This window comes from Littorina saxatilis, linkage group LG12 (assembly GCF_037325665.1).
Source record: "Littorina saxatilis isolate snail1 linkage group LG12, US_GU_Lsax_2.0, whole genome shotgun sequence".
Classification (NCBI taxonomy): Eukaryota; Metazoa; Mollusca; class Gastropoda; order Littorinimorpha; family Littorinidae; genus Littorina; species Littorina saxatilis.
In genome coordinates, this window is record NC_090256.1 from 60,196,641 (window position 1) to 60,221,455 (window position 24,815).

General features: G+C 42.7%; 1 protein-coding gene and 1 long non-coding RNA gene across 3 annotated transcripts; one reads left to right on the plus strand and one right to left on the minus strand.

Moving 5' to 3' along the window:
• The first annotated feature begins 16 nt into the window (after positions 1-16).
• Positions 17-6,080, plus strand: LOC138982427 (uncharacterized). 2 transcript variants are annotated; one of them, XR_011460867.1, is made up of 4 exons: positions 17-683; positions 2,369-2,437; positions 3,501-3,595; positions 5,847-6,080. It is a non-coding gene; the product is annotated as an uncharacterized lncRNA (long non-coding RNA). The 2 variants fall into 2 exon arrangements; XR_011460866.1 differs by having other exon boundaries at positions 17-579; positions 5,847-6,078.
• A 1,235-nt stretch (positions 6,081-7,315) lies between these two features.
• On the minus strand, positions 7,316-23,665 carry LOC138982428 (uncharacterized). The gene is made up of 4 exons (XM_070355706.1): positions 23,133-23,665; positions 22,352-22,412; positions 13,684-13,799; positions 7,316-11,603 (listed from the first exon to the last, which is right to left on the minus strand). The coding sequence occupies exons 1-4, from the start codon at positions 23,191-23,193 to the stop codon at positions 10,504-10,506; spliced, it is 1,338 nt and encodes a 445-aa protein (XP_070211807.1). The 5' UTR covers positions 23,194-23,665; the 3' UTR covers positions 7,316-10,503.
• Between the last annotated feature and the right edge of the window lie 1,150 nt (positions 23,666-24,815).

Sequence of the window (24,815 nt, forward strand, 5' to 3'; positions counted from 1 at the left end):
CTCCTCCCTCCCTCCACCCATTGCACACCGGTTGGACCGTATATAAGGTAACGTCAAATTATGCTTGTGCAACGTATGTGGGAGTATCACTTATACCCTCAGGATATCTCTTATCCTGTTGCGTAGCGTTACAAGCAGAGAACAGTATACCGAAATGGGAAGGGGAAAAAATGGATCGGGAATTTACAGGACGTCCGCTGTGCTCTCAATCTTCAGTAGTTATAAGTCCCTCTTAGTTTATCCGAGTTGAATCTGTCTAGATAATGCCATTTTCTCCACCCCTTCTTTTGTACTTTTTTAATTTTTTTTTTTTTTGACTGTGCTTGAAATGAAAGTTATTTGTTAGATCGTTTCTACTTTTTTGTCACTTGAAACATGGCGGACATCGGATGAAGTCACGAGTGGGGCGGTTTCGCCCTGCGAAAAGAAGCTTCGTGCCGGTTGTGGATCGACTACAGTACAAGTAGGGTCGGCAGGCCCAAAACACGCAAAATAAACCTAGATTCCTCTTCTGGTTCCTCGCGTTGCGAGTCGTCATGGGTTCGCTCCTCAGCCGATTCAACCCAGCAAGGACTCCAAGTAGGTCAAGGACTGGGAGACGGTGACGGCGACTGGGCAAAATCCCAAAGTAGACTAGATCATTAGATGAAAGGACGTTATACCCATTCCTTAAAATTCCAAAGGTATGTAAATGACTTAGGACATAAATCGGAGGGTTAGATTGCAGTTGATTCGGAGCAATGAATTTACAACGCTAAAGTTCAAAACTTCTACACCATGACCATGACCATACAATTTACAAATTACTTTTTTTTTTCATTCAATTTCAAACTGCAAATGTTTGAACTGCATTTCGACTCTCAGCATCATGATATTGATAATGACGCAGAGCAATCAACACCTACTGAGCTAAGTTCCTTGTTATGTCTGTTGGCTAGTACAACAGTACAACTTGAACTACAAGTACAAGGGCCATGAGGTTGACATAATTTGGGGTTGGTTAATTTTGTTTGTGATGTTGCCACATAAGGCTTTAGCAGTTTTTAGTCCCATGACTCATTGAATGTTTTAAAGATCTACATATAAATGTCTACACACCAATGTCTCATGCACTGAGGAATTCCTGTTATGATGATGTATTGGTAACAATTCTGCAGATTGCTCCAATTGTAATACTCACTAATACTGGTATGATCATAATGACATGTAGTACTCACTACTGCTGACTCAATCAGTCAATGAAATTAAGCCATGAAACTACAGTGTTGCAACTGGATTTGTTACACATATATATTTGTTATGCGGTGTCTGCATGAGGAGAGGTACAACCTCTGTCCCCTCTGTTAAAATAGCAAAATCTAGATCGGCACTTTTCAGGGTGAGTACGGGTAAGGTCATCAAATCTAGTTTTTATGCCACATGTTTGCCAAGATCTGCAGTCTTGGTTGGAGCAAAACAACGTTTGATTTGGAACAAAAAGGACTGGGTGGTCGGGTGGTAACGCACTTGCGCTCAGAAGCGAGAGGTTGCGATTTCGACCCTGGGTCAGGGCGTTAGCAATTTTCTCCCCCCTTTCCTAACCTAGGTGGTGGGTTCAAGTGCTAGTCTTTCGGATGAGAAGAAAAACCGAGGTCCCTTCGTGTACACTACATTGGGGTGTGCACGTTAAAGATCCCATGATTGACAAAAGGGTCTTTCCTGGCAAAATTGTATAGGCAAAGATAAAAATGACCACCCAAAATACCCGTGTGACTTGGAATAATAGGCCGTAAAAAGTAGGATATATGCGCCGAAATGGCTGCGATCTGCTGGTCGATGTGAATGCGTGATGTATTGTGTAAAAAAAATTCCATCTTACACGGCATAAATAAATCCCTGCGCCTTGAGTCCGAGTCTGGAGATACGCGCGCGATATAAGACTTCATATAACATCCTGACTGCTTGCTGTGCAGAGGAAGTGTTCTTTTTAAGAAATGCATTCAAATAAAACAAATGGAGAAATGCCCACTGAACAGAAACAGCCAGGCTCCTAATGTGTGGTATGAATCCAAGTTGAGAGAGATCAGCTGAGCTAGGATTTTACATGGAACAAGATCATCCCTCCACTTGCATACATACCAGAAATGAACATACAGTGTGCTTGATGTGGTGATCAAGTGACATTTTGCTATGAATTTGTTTAAGCAACTAGTAGCTTCTTCAGCGTTAATTCATTAAACAATTACTCTTATTCTTAGCACATAGAACACCTTGCTAAGTTAAGTTATGCGTGTGTTTGTTATTGCAATGTAAGACCTCATGACATAGATATTATTATATAACAAAATAACACATGATGAGATTCTAAATATGTTTTGTTTACTTGCAGGTCTCAGTTATTACCAAGCCCTGCCTCATTCTTCCCGCAACAGTGACATGGTGCTGTTATAGAACACAAGTAAGGCTTTTGATCATTTCCAAAATACACTAGCAATAGATTGTGAGTGCAACTGGTAATGAGAATATTTTACCACAAAAGGCTAAAGTACAAATAACAGATTTATGATGTTGGAAAAAGAAGTCCGCCAGAGCAAGTGATTAGTGTACCAGTTAGCTAGGGTGGATATATTATATAATTACAATTTACAGTCAGCATAAAATGTTGAGGCCAGTCTTGAATTGTTCTCGCCCTGTGAATTCACCGGCAAATCAGATGGCATGAAGAAATCAATGGTATATTATGCTCTGCATTGAATGAACCATCTCCAGTCATTCTGAGTGACACACCTCTTTAAAAAAAACATGCCAGTAATTAAATCCAGGCTACATGGGGATGGAAAATGACCCTGGCAATTTCAACCTCTGCTTGTGCCTTTGTGTAGCAGGATTGGATATGGATCTTCAAAGGCCTTAGTTCATTTGTTTGTATCATGTATGACGTTATAAGTTAATACTATTAGTCAATTTCAAATAGCAGAGTTATTTCAGAGCTTTCTAACCTCAAACCCTGTCTGCCCCGTGGAATCTAGTTTGTAATTCAAAAGGGTATTTTGATTTTGACTCAGTTTCTTTCTTGCAAGTTCATTCTTTTCTCGTTCTAGGTACTAAACCACTACTGATGACTGCCTGCATCAGGGTTATAATTTATGAAGAAGTCAAAATGCACATATATAACAGTTTACAATTTAAAGGCACACTTGCCTTGTCACTATAGTGTGGGTCACTGTCTCAGATATTATATGGCTATGCTTTAACATGGAATCCCTCATCTTGGCCACATACCATCTTGCTGTGGTGAGTTAACTCAAAATATGGGATATTTTCACAAACATTCAAGCTGATCTATGTTGGTATGCGTCCAAGTAGAGGGATGATCTTATCCCAAGTAAAAGCCTGACAAGATCTGAGACTGTGATTGTGAAGCAAAATGTTTTACATAGTAAAGTAAGCCTTTAACGAGAAAGTATGTCTATTGCACTGGGTGTTTTATTATTATTACAGTATATATATTTTTCTTCCAGGTAGTCTCTCTTTAAACTGACTTTCTACACCATGGTGTCTCTGGCAGTGTTATATTGGCAGAAGACAGTTGGAACTGGATATCCTCATTTAGATGGTAGGCATGTTTTCGGCTTTTGTGTTGCTTTGGTGTATGTGTGTATGGTGTGTGTGTGTCTGTGTTAAGGCCATGTCAGACGCACAACACAAAACAGTGTTTCCTTTCAAAACAAACACAAAACAGCGTGTTTCCCATGTGACATCCCCCAAAACGCGTTTCAGAAAACACTGTTTCGTGTTTTTGCATTGTGTTTTGGGTTTTAGAGCATGCTCTAAAATCTAAAAACACGTTTTGGTAGTCAGCCAATGAACGCGGACGATCAACTCAAGTGACTCGGTTTCCGGCACCACGGAGATAGAAAAAAATGGCAGACTCAGATGTGGTACCGATTCAGGGTAGTATCGGACCCATGAATCCTAACTAGAGTCTATGGATCCTGTCACGATTGAAGAGAGGCAATAATATCAGTGGGCGCTGCCAGCCGTGTTGTTTACAAACCCAAACACAGCGCGGTAGCTGAACGGGTCAAGCTGACACTGACCGTATCAGTGGACACTGACCGTATCAGTGGACACTGACCGTATCAGTGGGCACTGCCAGCCGTGTTGTTTACAAACTCAAACACAGGGCGATAGCTGGACGGGTCAAGCTGACACTGACCGATATTTCTGTGAAAACACGCACCGCGCTTCATCTGTGTGTTTCGCATGTGACATCCCCTCTTTAAAAACATGTGTTTCCCCGACGTTTTGAGATGGTGTTTTTGTCGAAAACAGGGTTTTGTGTTGTGCGTCTGTCTCCGCCTTTAGACACATACCAGAAATAAACACACTGTTTGCATGCTGTGGTGAAGTGACATTTTGTGATTTGTTTTTTTAATGAACTAGTACAGGTAGCTTTTACAGCATTTATTCATAACACAATCGCACTTTTTGGGGTATGTGAACAAGTTAAGAGATCAGGGTTCGACACTAGCGGGGGCGGGGGGCGGAACGCCCCAGAGTTTTGTGTTCCGCCCCAAACATTGCCAAAGCTTGGGGCCCACTCCGCCCAAGGATAAATTCCAACAATGACAAACCGAAAATTCTAATGCCAGCAGAGCCAATCACTAAAAATCGCCAGTCAAAGTCGTCACTGAAATTTGCGTTACGATCAATGCCGCAGTCAAGAAAAAACACATTCAAATCGTCGAAGGACAATGTCGTAAGGGAAATAACTCCCAGATTGCGCTCTTTAGCGTGAGAGATAAGTATCGCCTTCAAATGCCAAACGCAAAATGTGGCGACACATCCCTGGTGTAAAAAGACATGGAAATGAAGATGAAGAACAGGGTGGAGAGAAACGAAAAAAGGAGACCGATGCAGCCAAAAGCGCAAAGCGCTGTCGTAATTTCAATGTCAAATGGTTGAAAGAATTTCCCTGGCTTCAGTACGATGAAGAAAAACAGACAATCCATTGCCGCACGTGAATACTGAGAGTGGGCCCCAGATTTTTTTTTTCCGCCCCAGCAATTTCCATCTCTGGGGCCAGTGTGGCCCCAGGCCAAATAAGTTAGTGTCGACCCCTGGAGATCATGTCTTATCCCATTTTAAAGCCCTACCAGATCTGAGACGGTGAGCCAAATTGTTTTCATGAGAAGGAATGTGCCTTTTAGTGAAATCTATGTACTTTACAAAACATATTTTAAGAAATGAAATGTGTTACAAGTAACAGCCATAGGAGTGATAGCCTGTAGGTGGAATAATAATCTTCAATTGCCTAGAAATGATTATCTGGTTAAGAATGACCTCTTCAAGAAAATTAATGCAAAGCATTTTGATGTTTGTGACGATTAGTTACTCTTTATCACGTTTGGTCGCTGATTTTGCTGTCAGTGTCAGTGTTGGGCAGGTGTGCGTCCATGATGTCATTGCTATTGAAAACTAATCTGTACTGTAAAGTAAATGTACCCATACATGGCAGTTGTCTGGTCAAACCGGGGGCCAGCCATGACTGGGACTGATGTATCCTCAGGCACTCGACACCAGGTGGGCGTGGGCCAGTGGTTGGGGTGTGATTCCCTGCCTTACACCACCACAAAGTGTTGTATCAGTAGACAAGACTGAGCAGAACTTCTGCCCCCCCCCCCCCCCCACTCCCCTCACCAATTGACCACTCAGTGCCATGTGCCTGTGGCTGTATCATAAACACTTTGTGACAATAGTTGTTACCTCCTTAGAACATATCTTGTGATGCTCCTCAGTGTTTGATGTATGCTAACTGGTGTACTTATGACATAGTGTTCATATGAAAGTTTTATGTGTTGCAGCTCATCCAGATCACAGGTACACAAAGGAGCTGGTTCCAGTGAAAACATAGGCACATGGAACTGCTTATGGACTACTTTAGAAAGTGTGCGGTTACAACCAAGACTCTCCAGTTAGGAAGGTCTGCGGAAGGGTGCTTGTTCTGTTTCCTCGGACAGGCTTTTCAAGACTAGGTAGGTTAAACCACATGATTGGGCTTTAATTATGAATGCACTTCAAAGTTCACTTATTTCAGGTAAAAAAAAAACCACAGAGCTCTCTTTCTCTCTCTTTCTATTGGTCTGTTATTCATAGAATGACACTAACAGTGACACAAGTAAAAAATCTGTATCATTGTCTTGACCTCTAGAAATTTGGTAGAGAATAAGATGACTAATAGTATTATTTTGATTATTTTATGGTCATTACTGTGGACTCCCCCCCCCCCCCCCCACACACACACACACACCACCCTGCCCCTTTTAAGACACCCCAATCTAAGACTCCTTTCTATTAATGACCCTGTTTACGCAGACTTCTTGTTCATAACATCTGTAAATTCACTCCCATTTTAAATTTAAGACTTGCTCCTTTTTAAGACCTGATTTTGCTTATTTTGGATTTCGAAAAAGAGAACAACAAATCCCCACTCTCTAGCCAGGCACATGATTTTTGTATGAACCAAGTTGAGGGATGGCATTTGTATAGGCCTGACCAGATCTGAGATGTTGAATCTATTGCTTACAAAGAAAGCATTGTGTCATTAAAGGCACACTACTTCTCTTCGCCGTCTCAGTTCAGGCCAGGCTTTAACATAGGATAAGCTCATCCCTCAACTTGGTCACATATGAACAATCAACACACTGACTTCTTGCTGTAGTGATCGAGTCAGATTTGCCAAGGCGTGTACATGAAATAAGATCATAATTCTAAATGCTGAAGTAACATTCTGTTTCCTATGAAGCTAGGCTTGATTTTTGGTATGAATCCAAGTTAAGGGATAGCATGTGTAAAAGCAGAATTGTTTACAGAGGCAGCTTTGTGTTATTAAAGGCATCTCAGATCACCTGCCAGGCTTTTTTTTATTATTTTTTTTTTTTTACATGGGGTAAGACTATCCCTCCACTCCGGCACATACCAGCAATAAACACAGTGGTTACTTGTGATGAAATAGTGGCAAGACAGATGATTTAAGCATCACATAACCTTCCTAAGTGAAGTCAAGTCGTGTGTGTGTGAGCATAGAATGTTGAGGACAGCCTTGAAATTTTCTGACTGTGTGAATTCAACAGAACTGCTGTAAATCTGGCGCAGTATAGTTTTTATTGTATGAAACTTCATTTCCAGTCAGGTGCTATGAAGAAATCATATCAAATGCTGACTGAGAACTAAGCAAAGATTTCCACAAAAAGAAGCCTGCAATTAGCAAATTATGCTCTGTGTGTGTGTAAAATGACGTCCATAAACAAACATACCAACGCGAAGCAGTGAAAACGTGGAATTCTGCTTAAATGAAGATATATCTGGAACAACTTTCAAAATAAGTCGTACAAATTAAAACAAACAAATAAATTTCATTTGCATAAGCAGTTTTCCGGTGATTCTCTTACATTATTCCATCTCATGTGTAACTGCTTGCCCTTTTTAAAAAGTTTAAAACATTTGCTAAGTATGTGTAATATACAACAACAACAACAACAACAACAACAGCAACAATCGTACAATAACAGCGTCATAACAACAACAACAATAAGAAAATGCACGGACTTCACATTCTCAACAAAAACCCTGTGCACATGAAGTAGTGATCAGTACGTGTACACACCAATGTTTATCAAACTAGGTATCATCTGGTATAAATCACGAAAAAAATAACTGAATTATTTCCCTTTACTTTTACAGCAGTCACGTGAAAGACCTGTCTTTCCCGAGTGCATGATTATGAGGCATTGGTAACCCCGAAGAGCGAGAAGAGTTCAGATTCGAATGAAGTAAGGATCAGTGCGTCTATACACATTCCACATCTCTAAAAATCAAAAAATCCATACTCAAGATTATTTCACGATATGGCAAGCTTCTTTTATGCGATGGAGTCCTCAGTTAAGACCGCCAACAAATCTGAGAAAATCATTCAGAGACGAAGTCTTAATAACAGGTTAAAAACAATGGAGTTAAACTCACAAACATTATTTATGTACAGACATTTGAATACAATAGGCGTTAAAAAGAGAGGGATCGGAGGGGGGTAGGGGGTGGGGTGGGAGGGTCAATCAGAGGGTCGTAAAATAGGGTTTCCGCTGTATTGGTAATACTTTAAAAGCGTTTATGCTACAGCATCATACTCGCAACGGTTTTTTTTCCAGCTCAGTCTGTCAGTGCTTCACTTAGTACGCACGGTCAGATGGTTGGTATTGTTTTTCACTCAGCCCACTCGCTCAAAGAAATAGAAGGTGTGTTCACAGACCCCAGAGTAATATAAGTTGGATTTCCTCATTCAGCAAATGTAATCCGGCAAACAAATAGAAAACATTCGCACATATTTAAAGTGTGGGAATTAGGATATTCCCACTCAGTCAAATCACTCAAAAAAATCATCAACATTAAGTCTGTGTAACTCTCTGTTACGCATACGATTCTATGGTAGTTTGGGGTAAAAATAAAAAGGGGGGGGGGCTTTTTTTTCTTAATTAAACTAGCGAACTGAGAGCCGTTGTAGACTTTCAAAGGTACCCTTTTTACATTTAGTCAAGTTTTGATTTTGTTATGCATAAGTCTAACACATATGTGTTTGTAACACATATAAAAATCAACAGAGCCTTCTAGTTCTACGTATATGTAAATCAAAACAACATTTGTTTTGTATTTTACATGAATGCATACTAAAATTGCGTAAATCGATATCAAAACAGTTTTACAAATCAATCTTACTTAGTAAACATCTAAACAGTGAGACATACTGGTTAGAAATGCATCTCACACTGACCTCACACATCCTTTCAATAAGGCATTTACAAGAACACTTCACGACAATTTTCCCCATCCATTTTAAAACCAGCTGTAGTGTTTTCCACAACCAAAAGGGTAATGCATAAATTTTAAGCCGTTTCATAATTCCATACTGTACAAATACATTAAATTTGCCAACATAATTCTTTTTTCTTTTTGAAGGTACCAAACAATGTAGCAAAAGTTTGAGCAAACCCATACAATAACTATTTTACAATAAGAATATTGCTGCGATTTGCAGTAATGAGAATCACAATGTAAAATAATTTGCTGCCATCAAGATTAGCTGTGGAATATTTGCAATTCAATATTTTTTCGCCAAGCTTAGCAGTGAAACATTTGCAATTCAATATATTTTCGCCAAGCTTAGCAGTGAAACATTTGCAATTCAATATTTTTTCGCCAAGCTTAGCAGTGAAACATTTGCAATTCTACCCAATATTGACGGACTGTGTGATGATATCTTCTGCTATGGTCTGTTGAGACAGTGATATCAAAATCTCGACCTCCGGTCTCGATTTTGATATCACTGTCGAAACAGACCAATAGCAGAAGATATCATCACACAGTCAGTCAATGTTAGATATATTGCTAATTCTCTAAACATTTTGTATACTGTCAAGAAATTACAAAAGTATTTGTCTCAGTTTTGGCTGTTCCATATATTCCTCCCTCTGATTATTATTTCTTTTTGTTCACTCTTTTCTTGTACTTTTCAGTATTTTAAAATGTCTTTCCTTTCAAAAAGTCTTTAGTCACTTGCTCAACTAAATTCTGGGATAATTACATTTTCATATATATTTGTTTGTTTTTAAATTTAGGTGTTTTTGTTTTTGAAGTGGGGAAGCAATAAAGAGGTCATCGATATCAAAACTGATATCGACGGAAATGTCGTCGATATCACTTTTGCACTGAGCTCAGTTTTGCCCAATTGACCAATGGAAATCCACGTAACATATGAAATAGCAATATTATATTTTTGGCATCCAAAATAGCTGTGAAATAGTTGTAGTTCTGTATTTTTGCGTCCAGAATAGCTCTGGATAGTTGCAATTACACATTTTTGCGTCAAGGTCAGCTGTGGAATAGTTTTAATGACGTATTTGTCAGTCAATTTTGGCATCTGCTTTAAAACTATAAGCCAAACAAGATATTTGGTTCTTTGATCACAGGTCAGTCTATTCGCAACCAATGCTCATGAATATTGTAAACACAAACCAGAAATCACCGATTCTTGTAGCTTTTGTCATAAAAGTCTTCAGGAACTTCCTGTTGAGAGCAAGACTGGAATGCAAAAATAAAGAATCTGCACTGAAGTAATCGACATTTAAGCGCTTTGTCTTGACTCTGCTCGTTTCCTGTATGTAGCGTATAACATCGTAAGACTGCTCAATTACTCCAATTGCTTGGACAGTAGTGTTGGTGGACTCTGAGGAAGGCGAGGCTGCTGAACATAGTGAACATTGTCCACCGATCTCTCTGATCGCTTCGATAGTTTCTATGGGCTCTGTCTTGTAGGCAAGGTTGATCAACATCCTCTACTACTTACACAGTAGTTTATGTGGACTCTTTCTTGTAGGCGAGGTTGACCAAAAAGCCTCTTCTACTTACACAGTAGTTTCTATGAACTATTTCTTCAGGGCGATGCTGATCAACACCCTCTAATACTTACACTTACACTGTAGTTTCCGTGGACTCTTTCTTATAGGCTGGATTGTCAGCACCGGCCTTGGGATACCTCTCAGCGGAAGCTGGCTTGCTATGATGGGAGCTGATCGGTGGATCATCTGCCTCTGTCATGATTCTCATGCACCCTGCCTCGCTGTCCCAAACCCTCCGCTTACCGTCATCATAGGACGGGTCTATGTCCCAGCTGTAGTAGGTCTCTTTCGGATTCGTCATCACGCGCGGGCTGGGACGGTGTGTTTCGTCGGAGGAACGGTTGTGTGGTGGTTGTTGCTGGTGGCTTTCAATGTAGGGCTGACCCCCGACGCCTTCAGATTTGATTGCATATGGCTGGTTAGGGTTGTGGTTTTGGTAGCTGTATTGGCGCGATGCCATCTCGTCCTCGTCAAAATCTGATCCACGAGGATGGTACGCCATGTTGGAAGTCTGCTGACCGTATTTTGCACCGGTCGGTAGTACCCTCGGAAGCTCGCCTCTACTTCCTCCGTACGGAGGAGAGTCAGAGTCGCGTGTTTCGTACCCACTGTTTTGAAAACCATCACCTCCAGACGGAAACTCACTCATTATAAATTTTAATTTAGGACCTTCCTCTCTTCGGCTGTAAAAAGGTTTTCTGTCTTCCTCCCTTCTAGAAATGTCTCCAACGTACGTTTCACTCGAAGCGGGAGAGTGATAAGACTTGACTACCGGTTCTTTTTTCCTTCTTCTTGAGACCACCGGTGAATTTTCCAGATCGTCAAAATCGTATTTGAGAGCGCGAGGGGAGTCCACACCTGTGTTGGTCACGGTGGAACCTTTGGAATTTTTCTTGAGATCAACAGGTGGGATGGTTTCGCCGGACTCCTTGATGTATTTGTTGACGTCTAGCACTTTCCAGCTGCTATTTTTAGTCTGAGTAAGATCGTCGTACTTTGGTGGGTTGTAAAGCGTGGTGTTCTTGCTCCTGTCCGTCTTACGGAGTCTGTTTGGGTGGTCTTTGGGAATTCTGCTGCCAGGGTTATGATCTGGACTGCTGTGGTCTTTGTCGGCCGTGGGTGGAACAAGGCCAGACTCCTGATATGGCTCTCCTCTCTCGCAGCAGCTACAACCTGGAATGGACACCACACAACTTTTGACGTTATTTTTGTTTCGTGTGTGTGTTTTTGTGTGCGTTGTTTTCCCTTTGGTCGTTCCTTTGATACGTGGAAATGTTAGCTTGTTAGTATGTCAATGCTTGGTGAGCCTTTCTGTTTCTTTATCTGTCTGCTTGTGTATCTGTCTGCTTTGCTGTCTGTCCGTCTGTCTGTCTCTCCGTTCGTCTGTCTGTCTATCTTTCTCTCTGTCCATCTGTCTGACTGTGCCATTTGTGTCTCCATACATAGCCGCTCAGTGAAATGTGAAGAATGAGACCTAAAACTAAAATTATTCTTTTCGTAAATCACAAGTCTTGAGGTTTGAGATTTACAACTCCCTGCCAAAGGGAAGTTACGTCCTCACAGGCATCTGAACCTATAAATGACAATTAGGTTTGCATGCCTGTGAGAACGTAACCTTGATCCTCGGTACGCACCATCACCTCCCTCGTGAACGTACAGTGGAACCTCCCTTTTAACAATACCCCCCCCCCCCCCCGCCAATTTAAGACTCCCCCCCCCCCCTTTTACGACCTGGTTTTCTCATACTTTCTGTTCATAATCTTTGTTTGTTTGTTCGTTCATGGGCTGAAACTCACACGGCTCTTACGTGTATGACCGTTTTTACCCCGCCATTTAGGCAGCCATACGCCGTTTTCGGAGGAAGCATGCCGGGTATTTTCGTGTTTCTATAACCCACCGAACTCTGACATGGATTACAGGATCTTTATCGTGCGTACTTGGTCTTGTGCTTGCGTGTACACACGGGGGGGTTTTCGGACACCGAGGAGAGTCTGCACACAAAGTTGACTCTGAGAAATAAATCTCTCGCCGAACGTGGGGACGAACTCACGCTGACAGCGGCCAACTGGATACAAATCCAGCGCGCTTCCGACTGAGCTACATCTCCGCCCTGTTCATACCTTTGTAAATACACCCCCATTTTAAGGCCCCTTCTTTCTACACCTGATGTTCTTGGTGGTGTTTTTTTAATAATAATAATAATAATAATAATAATAATAATAATAATAATGGACATTTGCTATAGTGCATAATCATATATATGCTCAATGCGCTTTACAATAACTAGAATTAACATAACTAATAATAAAACCATGCACAATGAACAAGACCCACAATCTACATAACACAGCATACTCAGCATACTCCATGCAAGCAAACACAAAAGCTTAACACACTCCAAGCACGCAAGACCAAGCATACAGGGTAAAGACAAAACAAAGTCATACAAGCAAAGCCATACAAGCAAAATTAATACCGAACTCCATGCTTTTAAAGGGGGGTTCCACTGTATTGTGAGCGTACCTTGAGAGGACTAAACACTCTGCTCCTGAAAGACCGTCACCTGGCTGTAGACCCCCCTCCCTCCCTCTCTGGGGGATCGGCCGTTATTATGGTCTGAAAGTTTAGTCAATGTTTTGTTCAAATCCAGGTGTATCCACCGTATCCACTTTAACAAGATACAGGCGTTGGGGGAAAGTACCCCTCCAAAGGTTACAGATTTAGGGTAGGAAGACAACAGTCTCAAACAACGTATATGACATTGTCCAAACGTGGTTGCACTGGACAGGATCTATAACTGGCACGGTGTGCAAGCGAAGGGAGGTAAGAATCAGTGATGGTGCAGGTGGTAACTCAGGTCTGGCTCAGGTTAGTCACACACGCAAGCACGCACTAATGTACTCAATCACACGCACGCACAGTGCACGCACACGCACGCACGCACACACAAACACACGCACGCATGCACCCATACACACACACACACACACAAACACAAACACACACATGCGCCGGCACACGCACAAACTGAACACATGCACACACACACACACACACACACACACACACACACACACACACACACACACACACACACACACACACACACACACACAATGTCAACAAATACAGATCCATATATTTCTCGTTTCAAAACCTGTGCAGGCATGGAAGTGAACATTGGCAAGTTGTTACATATATATAATTATAATGTGTCACAATTAATAATCAAGGAGAATAAAACAGTACTTACAAGAAGAGCCCTTGCAGCAGAACAGTCTACAGAGGAGTATTGTGACTCCCACGACCACCAGTACTCCCGTCACTCCCACAATGATGCCAATGATCACACCCGGGTCTGTGAATGGGCTGAAACAAGGGAAGAAGGGAGTGAATGTACTGATCAGCTTATAAAAAAAACAAGTCGCGTAAGGCGAAAATACAACATTTAGTCAAGTAGCTGTCGAACTCACAGAATGAAACTGAAGGCAACGCAACGCAGCAAGACCGTATACTCGTAGCATCGTCACTCCACCGCCCGTGGCAAAGGCAGTGAAATTGACAAGAAGAGCGGGGTATTCGTTGCGCTGAGAAGGATAGCACGCTTTTCTGTACCTCTCTTCGTTTTAACTTTCTGAGCGTGTTTTTAATCCAAACATATCATATCTATATGTTTTTGGAATCAGGAACCGACAAGGAATAAGATGAAAGTGTTTTTAAATTGATTTCGAAAAAGAAATTTTGATCATAATTTTTATATATTTAATTTTCAGAGCTTGTTTTTCATCAAAATATAACATATTTATATGTTTTTGGAATCAGAAAATGATGGAGAATAAGATGAACGTAAATTTGGATCGTTTTATAAAAAACATATTTTTTTTACAATTTTCAGATTTGTAATGACCAAAGTCATCAATTAATTTTTAAGCCACCAAGCTGAAATGCAATACCGAAGTCCGGGCTTCGTCGGAGATTACTTGACCAAAATTTCAACCAATTTGGTTGAAAAATGAGGGCGTGACAGTGCCGCCTCAACTTTCACGAAAAGCCGGATATGACGTCATCAAAGACATTTATCAAAAAAATGAAAAGATTTTCTGGGGATATCATACCCAGGAACTCTCATGTCAAATTTCATAAAGATCGGTCCAGTAGTTTAGTCTGAATCGCTCTACACACACACACGCACAGACACACACACATACCCTCGTCTCGATTCCCCCCTCGATGTTAAAACATTTGTCATAACTTGACTAAATGTAATGAAACATGTCTGCAAGAGAGACGCATGATTACACCACAGGGCTGGTGCTGTCTGCACGTTTCACAAAGATAATTCATAATCTTTTTGCGGGCAATGGCTATTACGATTTTTTTTAAGGCCAAACGTTGCATTTTCTTTCTGAAAAAACTCACCATCACTTTATTAATGCGTGAAGGTGCTGTATTAAAGAATTTGTAGCTTACAAACACTCGTCTACTTCTCTCTCGTACCCTAACTCTCTCTCTCTCCCGCTCTCTCTCTCTCACACACACGCACACACGCATACACACAGTCTGCCGACGCCGACAGCGCGAACGGGAATAATTCGGAGAGGAAAAGAGGGCGCAGAGAGAGAGAGAGAGAGAGAGAGAGGGAGAGAGAGGGAGAGGGAGAGAGAGAGAGGAGAGAGAGAGAGAGGAGAGAGAGAGAATTGAATTGAATTGAATTGAATTGAATTGAACTTTATTTAACAAGGATTAAGATTTCTTTCTTTATTTATTTATCTGGTGTTTAACGTCGTTAAGAGAGAGAGAGAGAGAGAGAGAGAGAGAGAGAGAGAGAGAGAGAGAGAGGGAGAGAGGGAGAGAGATAGAGACAGAGAGAGATAGAGAGAGCGAGATAGAGAGAGAGAGAGATAGATCAGAGATAGAGAGAGATAGAGAGAGATAGAGAGAGAGAGATGGAGAGAGATAGAGAGAGAGATAGAGAGAGAGATAGAGAGAGAGAAAGGGAGAGAGAGAGAGACAGAGAGAGGGGAGAGAGAGAGAGGTCAAAATATAGCGCGAGAAATCACTTCTTTTCTTTCTTCTAATTGGGGGTTGGTTGGATAGGGGAAAGGGCAAAGGAAATGGTCGGGGCGGGGTGGGGGGGGGGGTTCTGTTCACGAACTACAATCTAGTGGAATGGGCAAAGGCAAATGACGGGGGAGTCTGTGTGTGTGCGTGTGCGTGTGTGTGTGTGTGCCTGTGTGTCTCAGTACGTGTGTCTGTTTCTGTATATAACTCTCTGCGTACTTGTCAAGCGTCTGTTGTACTGCATCTGTTTTGACATGTGCTTGAAAATGAGGGCCGCGTCAACGCTTTTGAATGAGCATTCCATAAGTTCTCGGAGTACAATCGCGGTGACACCCTTCTTTTCTGTTGTATAATGGCAGTTGAGTGTTTATTCAAAGCATATACACACACACACAGGCCATAACATAACATGGTGTCAGAAGTGGGGTTCGAACCCACGCCCACATTCGTGGACCAGAACTTGAGTCTGGAAAAACCAAGATTCCTCTGAGTCCATTGAAGCATATGTTGCAGCTCTGCGCAAGCTGGCGAAAAACTGCAATTTTGGAGAAATGGAAGACAGAACGCTGCGTGATCGCATTGTGGTGGGCGTGAAGAGCGATGTTGCTCGTGAGAAACTTTTAGAAGATTCCACGTTAAATTTCAAGAAAGCAGTCGATGTCTGCCGAGCTTACGAGACATCTCAACAGCAGCTTCAGGTGATGTCAAAAGACGCTTCAGTTGATCGTTTCACCTCATCTAACAAGTCAGGCAGTCGACCGACTGGAAAGCAAAGACCCCACAAGTCCAAGTCCTTCCAATATACCCAAAACCCTACCAGTCCCAGACAGTCCCATTGCTCTCGTTGTGGGAGAACCCCACCTCACAACAGAGAAGCATGTCCAGCCAAGAACGCCAAGTGCCACCAATGCTCCAAGGTGGGTCATTATGCGACGGTCTGCCGTTCATCCAACATCCAAACAGTGGAAGAGGAAGAAGGAGCTGAAGCTTATTTGGGTTCTGTGGTTGGTGAAGTGACGTCAGATAAGTGGCAGATCACAGTCAAGATCGAGGGTGCTGACCAAGTGTTCAAGATTGACACTGGAGCCGACGTGACTGTCATCCCGGACAACCTAGTTCCAAGTTCAAAGCGCCCGCTAGAAAAAGCAGGGAAGAAACTTTTCGGTCCAGGGAGAGCCGAAATGAGTGTAGTAGGAAAGTTCAAAGGCAAGATCACCTACAAGCAGAAGACTGCGATCCAAGATGTGTTCGTGGTAAAAGGGCTAGAGGAACCACTTCTGGGTAGGCCTGCCATAACTGCCCTGAAACTCGTAGAAAGAGTCAGCTACGTAGCAGAAACACTCGAGACAAGCAGCAAGAGGCAGTACCCAAAGCTTTTCGAAGGACTGGGTAAAACCCAAAACTCGTACAAAATAAGGCTGAAGGAAAACTCAGTTCCTTTTGCTGTGTCCACACCAAGACGTTTGGCTTTGCCCCTCAAGGGTAAGGTCAAGGCAGAACTTGAGAAGCTGGAAAAACAAGAAGTAATCCGACCCGTGACGCAGCCAACAGACTGGTGCGCTCCCATCGTTGCAGTACCAAAAAGCAACGGCAAGGTCAGGCTGTGCGTCGACCTGACAAAACTGAATGAATCGGTGAGAAGGGAGAACTTCCCGCTTCCCTCTACGGATCAGCTGTTAGCCCAATTGTCAGGAGCAAAAGTGTTCTCGAAATTGGACTGTAACAGTGGATTCTACCAGATTCCGTTGGACGAAGACAGCCAACTTCTGACGACGTTCATCACGCCGTTCGGAAGATACTGCTATACAAGACTACCTTTCGGGATAAGTTCGGGTCCTGAAGTGTTCCAGAGGACCATGACTCAACTCCTCTCGGGACAAAGCGGCGTCATCTGTGACATAGACGACCTCCTGATCTACGGTCGTAACCAGAAAGAGCATGACGACAACCTGGATCACGTTCTGAAAAAGCTGGAGAACGCTGGCGTGACGCTGAATGCAGAGAAGTGCCAGTTCTCCAAGGAAACAATCAAGTTCCTAGGACATGTGGTGTCCAGAGACGGAATCGCGATTGATCCTGACAAGGTTGCAGCCATCAAGAACTTTCCGAGGCCAGCAAACATTTCTGATCTCAGGAGACTGTTAGGGATGGTCAACCATGTTTCCAAGTTCGCAGGTTCCACTTTATCAGAAGACGTCAAACCACTGAGAGATCTTCTGAAGAAGGACAACGATTGGTCCTGGGACAGCATGCAGGAGACGGCGTTTCAGAACATCAAGACGAAACTGATGTCCGCCCCAGTTCTTGCTCACTACAGTCCCGACAGGAAGACGGTTGTCTCTGCTGATGCTTCATCATATGGATTGGGAGCAGTCCTCTTCCAGAAGCAAACAGACGAAACTCTTAAACCCGTGTTCTACGCCTCCAGATCAATGACGCCAACAGAGCAGAGGTACGCACAAGTAGAAAAAGAAGCACTTGCTGCAACCTGGGCGTGTGAGAAGTTCTCGGAGTATATCACAGGACTAGCAGATCTGACTATTGAAACAGACCACAAACCTCTGCTGGCACTCCTAAAGACAAAGAACCTCGATGAACTCACACCACGCATACAGAGATTCAGAATGCGCCTGATGAGGTACCTTTACAAGATAGTGTATACTCAAGGGAAGAACCTCATCACCGCAGATGCACTCTCCAGGGCCCCAACTCAAGAGCCTGGAGAGACAGAGAAGAAACTCGAAGAAGAAGGCGACCTCCTCATCCACCAAGTTATTGGCAATCTTCCTGCCACAGAGAGGAGATTAGAAGAAATCAGAAAAGAAACAGGACAAGATCCTCTGTGTGAAACATTGAAGAAGTACACTCAAGAAGGATGGCCATACTCCTGTCCAGACGAGAAACTGAAAGCTTTCTGGGCAGTACGCCATGAGATATCCATCCATGAAGGACTTCTGCTGTATGGAAGTAGAATTATCATTCCAGAGACTTTGCGAAAAGATGTTTTGCAGAAAGTGCATGCAGGACACCAGGGCATTGTAAAATGTCGTGCCTTGGCCAGAGAGAGCGTTTGGTGGCCTGGATTGTCTTCACAGATCGAGACGATGGTGACAAACTGTCCGACCTGTATGCAAGAAAGAAAAGTTCCCCCTGAGCCTCTCATCCCAACGCAGACTCCAGATTTTCCATGGCAGAAAGTCGGTATGGACCTCTTTGACTTCAAAGGAGACCAATACCTCCTAGTCATAGACTATTACTCTCGCTTTATCGAGTTAGCCCATTTAAAGAACGAGAAAGCCATCACCACCATAGCCCACATTAAAAGCATCTTCTCCAGACATGGTGTTCCACAGAGTGTAATGACAGACAATGGACCTCAATTCAAAAATGAAGAATTCAGAAAGTTTGCAGCAACCTACGGGTTTGACCATACTACCAGTAGTCCTTATTACCCACCTGCAAACGGTGAAGCTGAAAGAGCGGTGGAGACAGTCAAAAACTTACTGAAAAAGGCGGATGATCCCTACATCGCCATCATGATGTACCGAGCCACTCCACTACAGATAGGGAAAAGCCCTGCTGAACTCCTGATGGGGAGGAAGATAAGAACCATCGTGCCCTCCATTTCAAGGAACTTCATGAGCAAAAGCCAAGGTTCACTTGAAGTTGCCAAAGCCGATGCTGAACAGAAGATGAAGATGAAGCTCAACTTCGACAGAGCTCATCGTGCCAGAGTTGCGCCTGAACTAGTACCAGGACAGCCTGTGCTGGTTGGACCAACTGGACAACAAGGCGTCATCACCAAGACTTTGCCCTTTCGTTCCTACGAAGTACAGACGCCAAGTGGCAGCAAGAGAAGAAACAGACGACACCTTGTCCCTCGGGACCTTGCAGCTTCGAGAGACTTTCAGACCCCTGGAGTGTCCTCGCTGATCCCGGTCCAAGCTCAACACCCTGGAGACGTCAGCATTCCGCAAGCTATGCCGGAACCAGTCACCGCCAGTGATCCTGTGCCAGTAGACAACCAAGTCTACACCCGAAGCGGCCGCCCAGTCAAGAAGCCAGACAGATTGGACATATGAAAACTTCGCGAACATTCAGTGAACTTTAAAGCTTCGCGAACATCGAAATCGATATCGGAAGATGCGCGACAAAGTTTGCCTTCGCGATCTTAAAGGGGGATGTTGTATAATGGTTATCCCCAAACGGTTCGATACAGATGTTGTATAATGGTTATCTCCAAACGGTTCGAGTTGGGAAATAGATTGAGTTCGCATCTTGATGGCGTGCAGCGTCCCTGTTCATTTGTCTGGCAGTTGAGTGTTTATTCAAAGCATATACACACACACACAGGCCATAACATAACATTTTCTCCGTCGCTGATAGTCGCTCCTACCTACTCCCTCCCCCCTCCCCCCTTCCACAGCGCTCCCACCACCACCCCTTCTGCCACCCTTACACTTTTCACTGACTGACTTTTTCCAGCGTCGCGGACGACGCTGGTATCTGCGGTCGGGAAAGACTTTCCACGAATTTGCCACAGGGCGCCGCCATGTTTTCTGTGCTCGACTGCGAGCAGACCACAGGCACATTACACCCAAAATTCTTGTAGGCATACACAGACGCAACATAGCATATACAGACAATAACACCCACAACACTTCAACTGCATATGAAAGGAATAAAAATAAATCCGCAAATCAGTCGCGCACAATACACCAGTTAGAAAAACAAGGAGTACCAAAGCGGCGTGCAGAAACTAAACTGACTCGGAGACTGAGAAGAAACATTTATCACACGATGTGGATAGCAAACATTAAAATAAAACAGATAAGTCAAGCAAAAAATAAACACAAATATCGAAAACACAATAAACAAAGGTAAAGAAAACAAAAAGAGATGCTTGCCGACAGTCAGTGTGTGTGTGCGTGGTTTGCCGTGTGCGTCAGCGGGGTGTGTGTGTGTGTGTGTGTGTGTGTGTGTGTGTGTGTGTGTGTGCGTGCGCGTGCATGCGTGCGTAGGCTACGTTCTTGCGTGTGTGCGTTCGAATGAGAAAGAAGAGAGAGAGAGGATTGAACAATGAGGTCACGTTCTCTGTCACATGAATACATATACACACACTGAAGGCTACTTCGGACACGAACACTTGCCAACAACTGTGGTTGGACATGCTTTTGAAATGTAATATTTTTTCGACATGATTTCTGGACATACGAATCCCGCTGTGTTGCCCACTGATGTTGCGAATGATGAAGGTTTTGAGTTGACTGACCTTGAGGAGGGATTGCATCAGGCGTTTATCGTCTCAAATTATATCCTTGCTACTTTTCAGGAGTCAACTATTGCCATTCATGGTAACTTGGATAGTCAATGTTTTTATTTGTTTGATTCCCATCAAAGAAACAGAAATGGTAACCATTCTTCAAATGGCGCTGCAGTTTTGATGTCATCAAGTTAATTCCTTTGCAGAATTGATTGATTTTCTCAAAAGCCATTATCAATGTGTTTATCAATTAACACCTGTTCATTTCTGTCCAACTGCAATGCAAACTCAATGTGGAGGAAACAAGGATTCATTACAAACAAGTCATCCCTGTACATCAACAGATTTATGTACCTCAATCAATACTGCTAGTATGAGTGACAGGAATCTAAAAGAAAAAACAACCAAACGCAAATGTACTACTACTTCTACGACTCGTTTGAATGTAAAACAGAAATGTAACACTATCTGTGACAATGACGGTTCTACGACTCGTTTGAAGGACAGTATAGATCGAACCTTAACCCACAACTACGACAATTTGTGTCAGACTTTTTTGAACAGGAAAATATGCCTCTGTTCAACAGTAACCAAAACATGGAAGATGTTTTTGAAACTTTACAGAAATGTAACACTAGCCTATCTGTGACAATGTTGCTTTTGAATTGAACCCACATTTGTTGAACAGGAGAGAATGTTCCTGTTCAACAGTGCCCAAAACACTGAATCTGACGTTTTTGAATCTTTTCTGTCATCTAACTGAATCTGACGTTTTTGAATCATTTCTGTCATCTAACCCAATTGCTCATGACTTCATCGATCTTGAACATGCCTACTTTTCAAAGAAAGACAGACAAAAGCGAAATCTGCATGTTAGCCATCTGCCTGAAATGGTCAATGCACTTTTGTAAAATTGTCACAGCTGTTATGCACTTTTGTGAAATGGTCAGTGCTGTTGTGCACTTATGCAAAACTTGGTGCTGTGCTGTTAACATTTGAACAAAATGCATTTTGTTCAAATGTTTAGTGCAACTTGCTACTATATAATCGCTGTATGCGCTTTGTGGTAATAATGCACTGTTGTGAAAAGTTTGCGCTAAATGTTGGCACTATGCATCATTGTTGGAGCACCCTCCTGTAGATGCACCATGCTGAAAAATGTACTTATGAATCAAGCATTGACTGAAATAAACAATTTATATATCCAGCACAACATGCAATTCATTAACTTTTGACCCTAACCTTTAACACTTCCCAAAATAAATCTTTGGTGGACATTGCATCGACGCTGTTCATTTTGAATGAACATTTTTCTTGTCGTACGTGCCCTCGGGCATAAATCTGCCTATCTAGGAGGATGATATATTTTATTTATATGATTTGTTTGGTTTACACTTTTCATCACCTCATGTCTGTATCGTTGCACTTGTAGTCAGATTCGAATGACTTCAAGTTCAAGTGTTGCAGTATATATCATATATAATACATATATATGAACGATAATTTTACTCCACTCAGAGGGTGAACCAACAAATCCTAATGCAGTCTAACTTATCATATATAGGTTTATATTATTTAGAGTCTCACTCTTGCTTACCTCTTTGCTGAACGTTTTGTCCTTCCACTGCTTGCGAGTCCCTGGGCGTCACATGAGACGACTGCACAAACACGTGACATGGGTGGCTGAGTATTCAGGTGGAAAATGGCAATTAAAAGGCGAATAGATATTTCATAATATTTGCATGCATTCATTCATACGGACTGCATTCACCAAAATAGAAACAATCAAATACTGACTAAATGTAAAAAAAACGAAAAATAACGTGTACCCGGAGTCTTACACACACAACCACACACACACGCACATGTACACACACACACACACACACACACACACACACACACACACAGATGCGCGCACACACACACACACATTCCCTTGGTCTCGATTTCACAACCGTCAACGAATCCCGTTTATATTTATCCGGCGTCTGTGTGTCCGTTTGTCTTGTAAACATTAACTCACGATACAAAACAAGCATTAACTATATAATATATATATCTAACAACAACACAGAAACGATCTGCCCAAACCAGAGCCTATAGGCCTATACATGTAATATATATGCAGCAACTCAGCAACCAAGTTTCGAAATCTTAAAGCCCGTCCTTAATAGAGCCCGAAGTCGACTTCGATCGCGAAGACTGCACGAAGTCTTCTTACAGAAAATTCGTGCTGCAAGCTTAATTCGCGAAGTCGACTTCACCCAATTCATGACAGGCGTGGTGACACATACAGTGCTCACACACACCTTTGAACATAACAATGTGCAATAAATGGAGTTATAAAAAATAGGGCCAATATTGTTTGCACTCACCCAAACACACGAGCAGCAGGACAGCAAGACAGTGAACTGGCTTAGACACTTGATACGACATTGTCACTGTGTGCACTTTACAAGTTTACGTGATAACCACTCTGGGTTTGCTCAGCCCGATCCCATTTTAACACAGGTAGGCTACCTCAAAACAATCCTCCATTTACAGTCTGAATCGCACAAAAAGCCTACACCTTACACTTCTTGTCACCGAGACGATTTCCTCCATAATCAGACACACAAAATGTCGAAGATCTCTACATCAAACCAGATGTGTCTTTCACTTCAAATCACTAACTGAAACTGTCCCCAAGAACAACAATCGGACGCCATTTTGAACCTGAACGGTTGAGCAGGTTATCTCGCAGGTTATCTCGCTTCCGCGTGTCACAACACAGTCACCGAGTCAGCGTAAACCGTTTCAGTTCATGTCGCGGCGACACACACACACACATGCACACCTGTGCGCTTGGCGCGCAGACTTTGCCTTAGTTTGAAAGCTGCACACTTGCCAGTACACCTCCAGTGTTGCGAATTATTGACCTTGTCACTGGTCATAGAGGTGTAGGACTGAACACTCGATATAATAGCATACCTGACTGGAACGTCAAAACACAGGCGACTGACATTGATGCATGTTTCACCTATGCCGTCTTCTTATGGTAGTCGGTGCAACAACTTTGTTTCACAGGGTTGCTTTTCTCTATTGCTTCTCGATTGCTTTGTTTGTTTTATTTGTGTTGGTTGCTTAGAAGGTTTGTTCGTTGGTTGATGTTGTTGTTGTTGTTGTTGTTGTTGGTGGTGGTGGTGTTGTTGATGTTGTTCTTGTTGTTCTTGTTGTTGTTCTTGTTGTTCTTTTTGTCCGTCTGGTTGTGTGGGAGGGAGGGTCTGGGGGATTGGGTTGTGTGTGTTTGTGAATGTGTGTGTGGAAAAAGAGACGGAGAGACTCACAGAGAGAGAGAGAGAGAGAGTGTGTGTATGTGTATGTGTATGTATGTGTGAGTGCGTGTGTGCGTGTGTGAGTGCGTGCGTGCGTGTGTGCGTGCATGCGTGCGTGTGTGTGTGTGTGTACACATGTACAGGTTGTCAACAAATTATGGAGAATTAGTATTTCACTTGTAGAACCTGTACATTAACAGCACAGAGATGTTTCTGGTATGAAATGAAAGAAGATCGACTGTTTTCTTTATTTACACAACCAGATGTCTATCATACTAGAAGTTCCCATCCCTGTTCATTGGCTCTATCGACGCCCGTTTTTAACCGCTTGCTTCCCTTTATATAATAAACTGTCCATAGATCGTCGTTCTCCCGAACTAACTCCTTAGTATGTCATCGAGAATAGAGGATTTTGGGAAATCCTTTCATGCGCCTTTCGGCGATTGGTCAATGCATTTCGTATCAATAATGTCGGTCTCGCTTGAAATTATCGCTACTTGATATTGCTTTCCAAACTTATACGAAGTTACTGAACTAGCCCCGAACAGTGATCGAGATATGGAGAACAGTACACAAATACGAACGGAGAGACTCGGAAACTCGAGTCACTGAGTCGTCGCCACGCTCGACAACTCAAGTGTAATATTTGAAGTTAAAATTTCGCTCGACAACAGTGCGACAAAATAGCTCAGGTGGTAGAGTTCCCGATTGACGGTGCGCTTGTCCTTACCGTTTTGTGGTCCC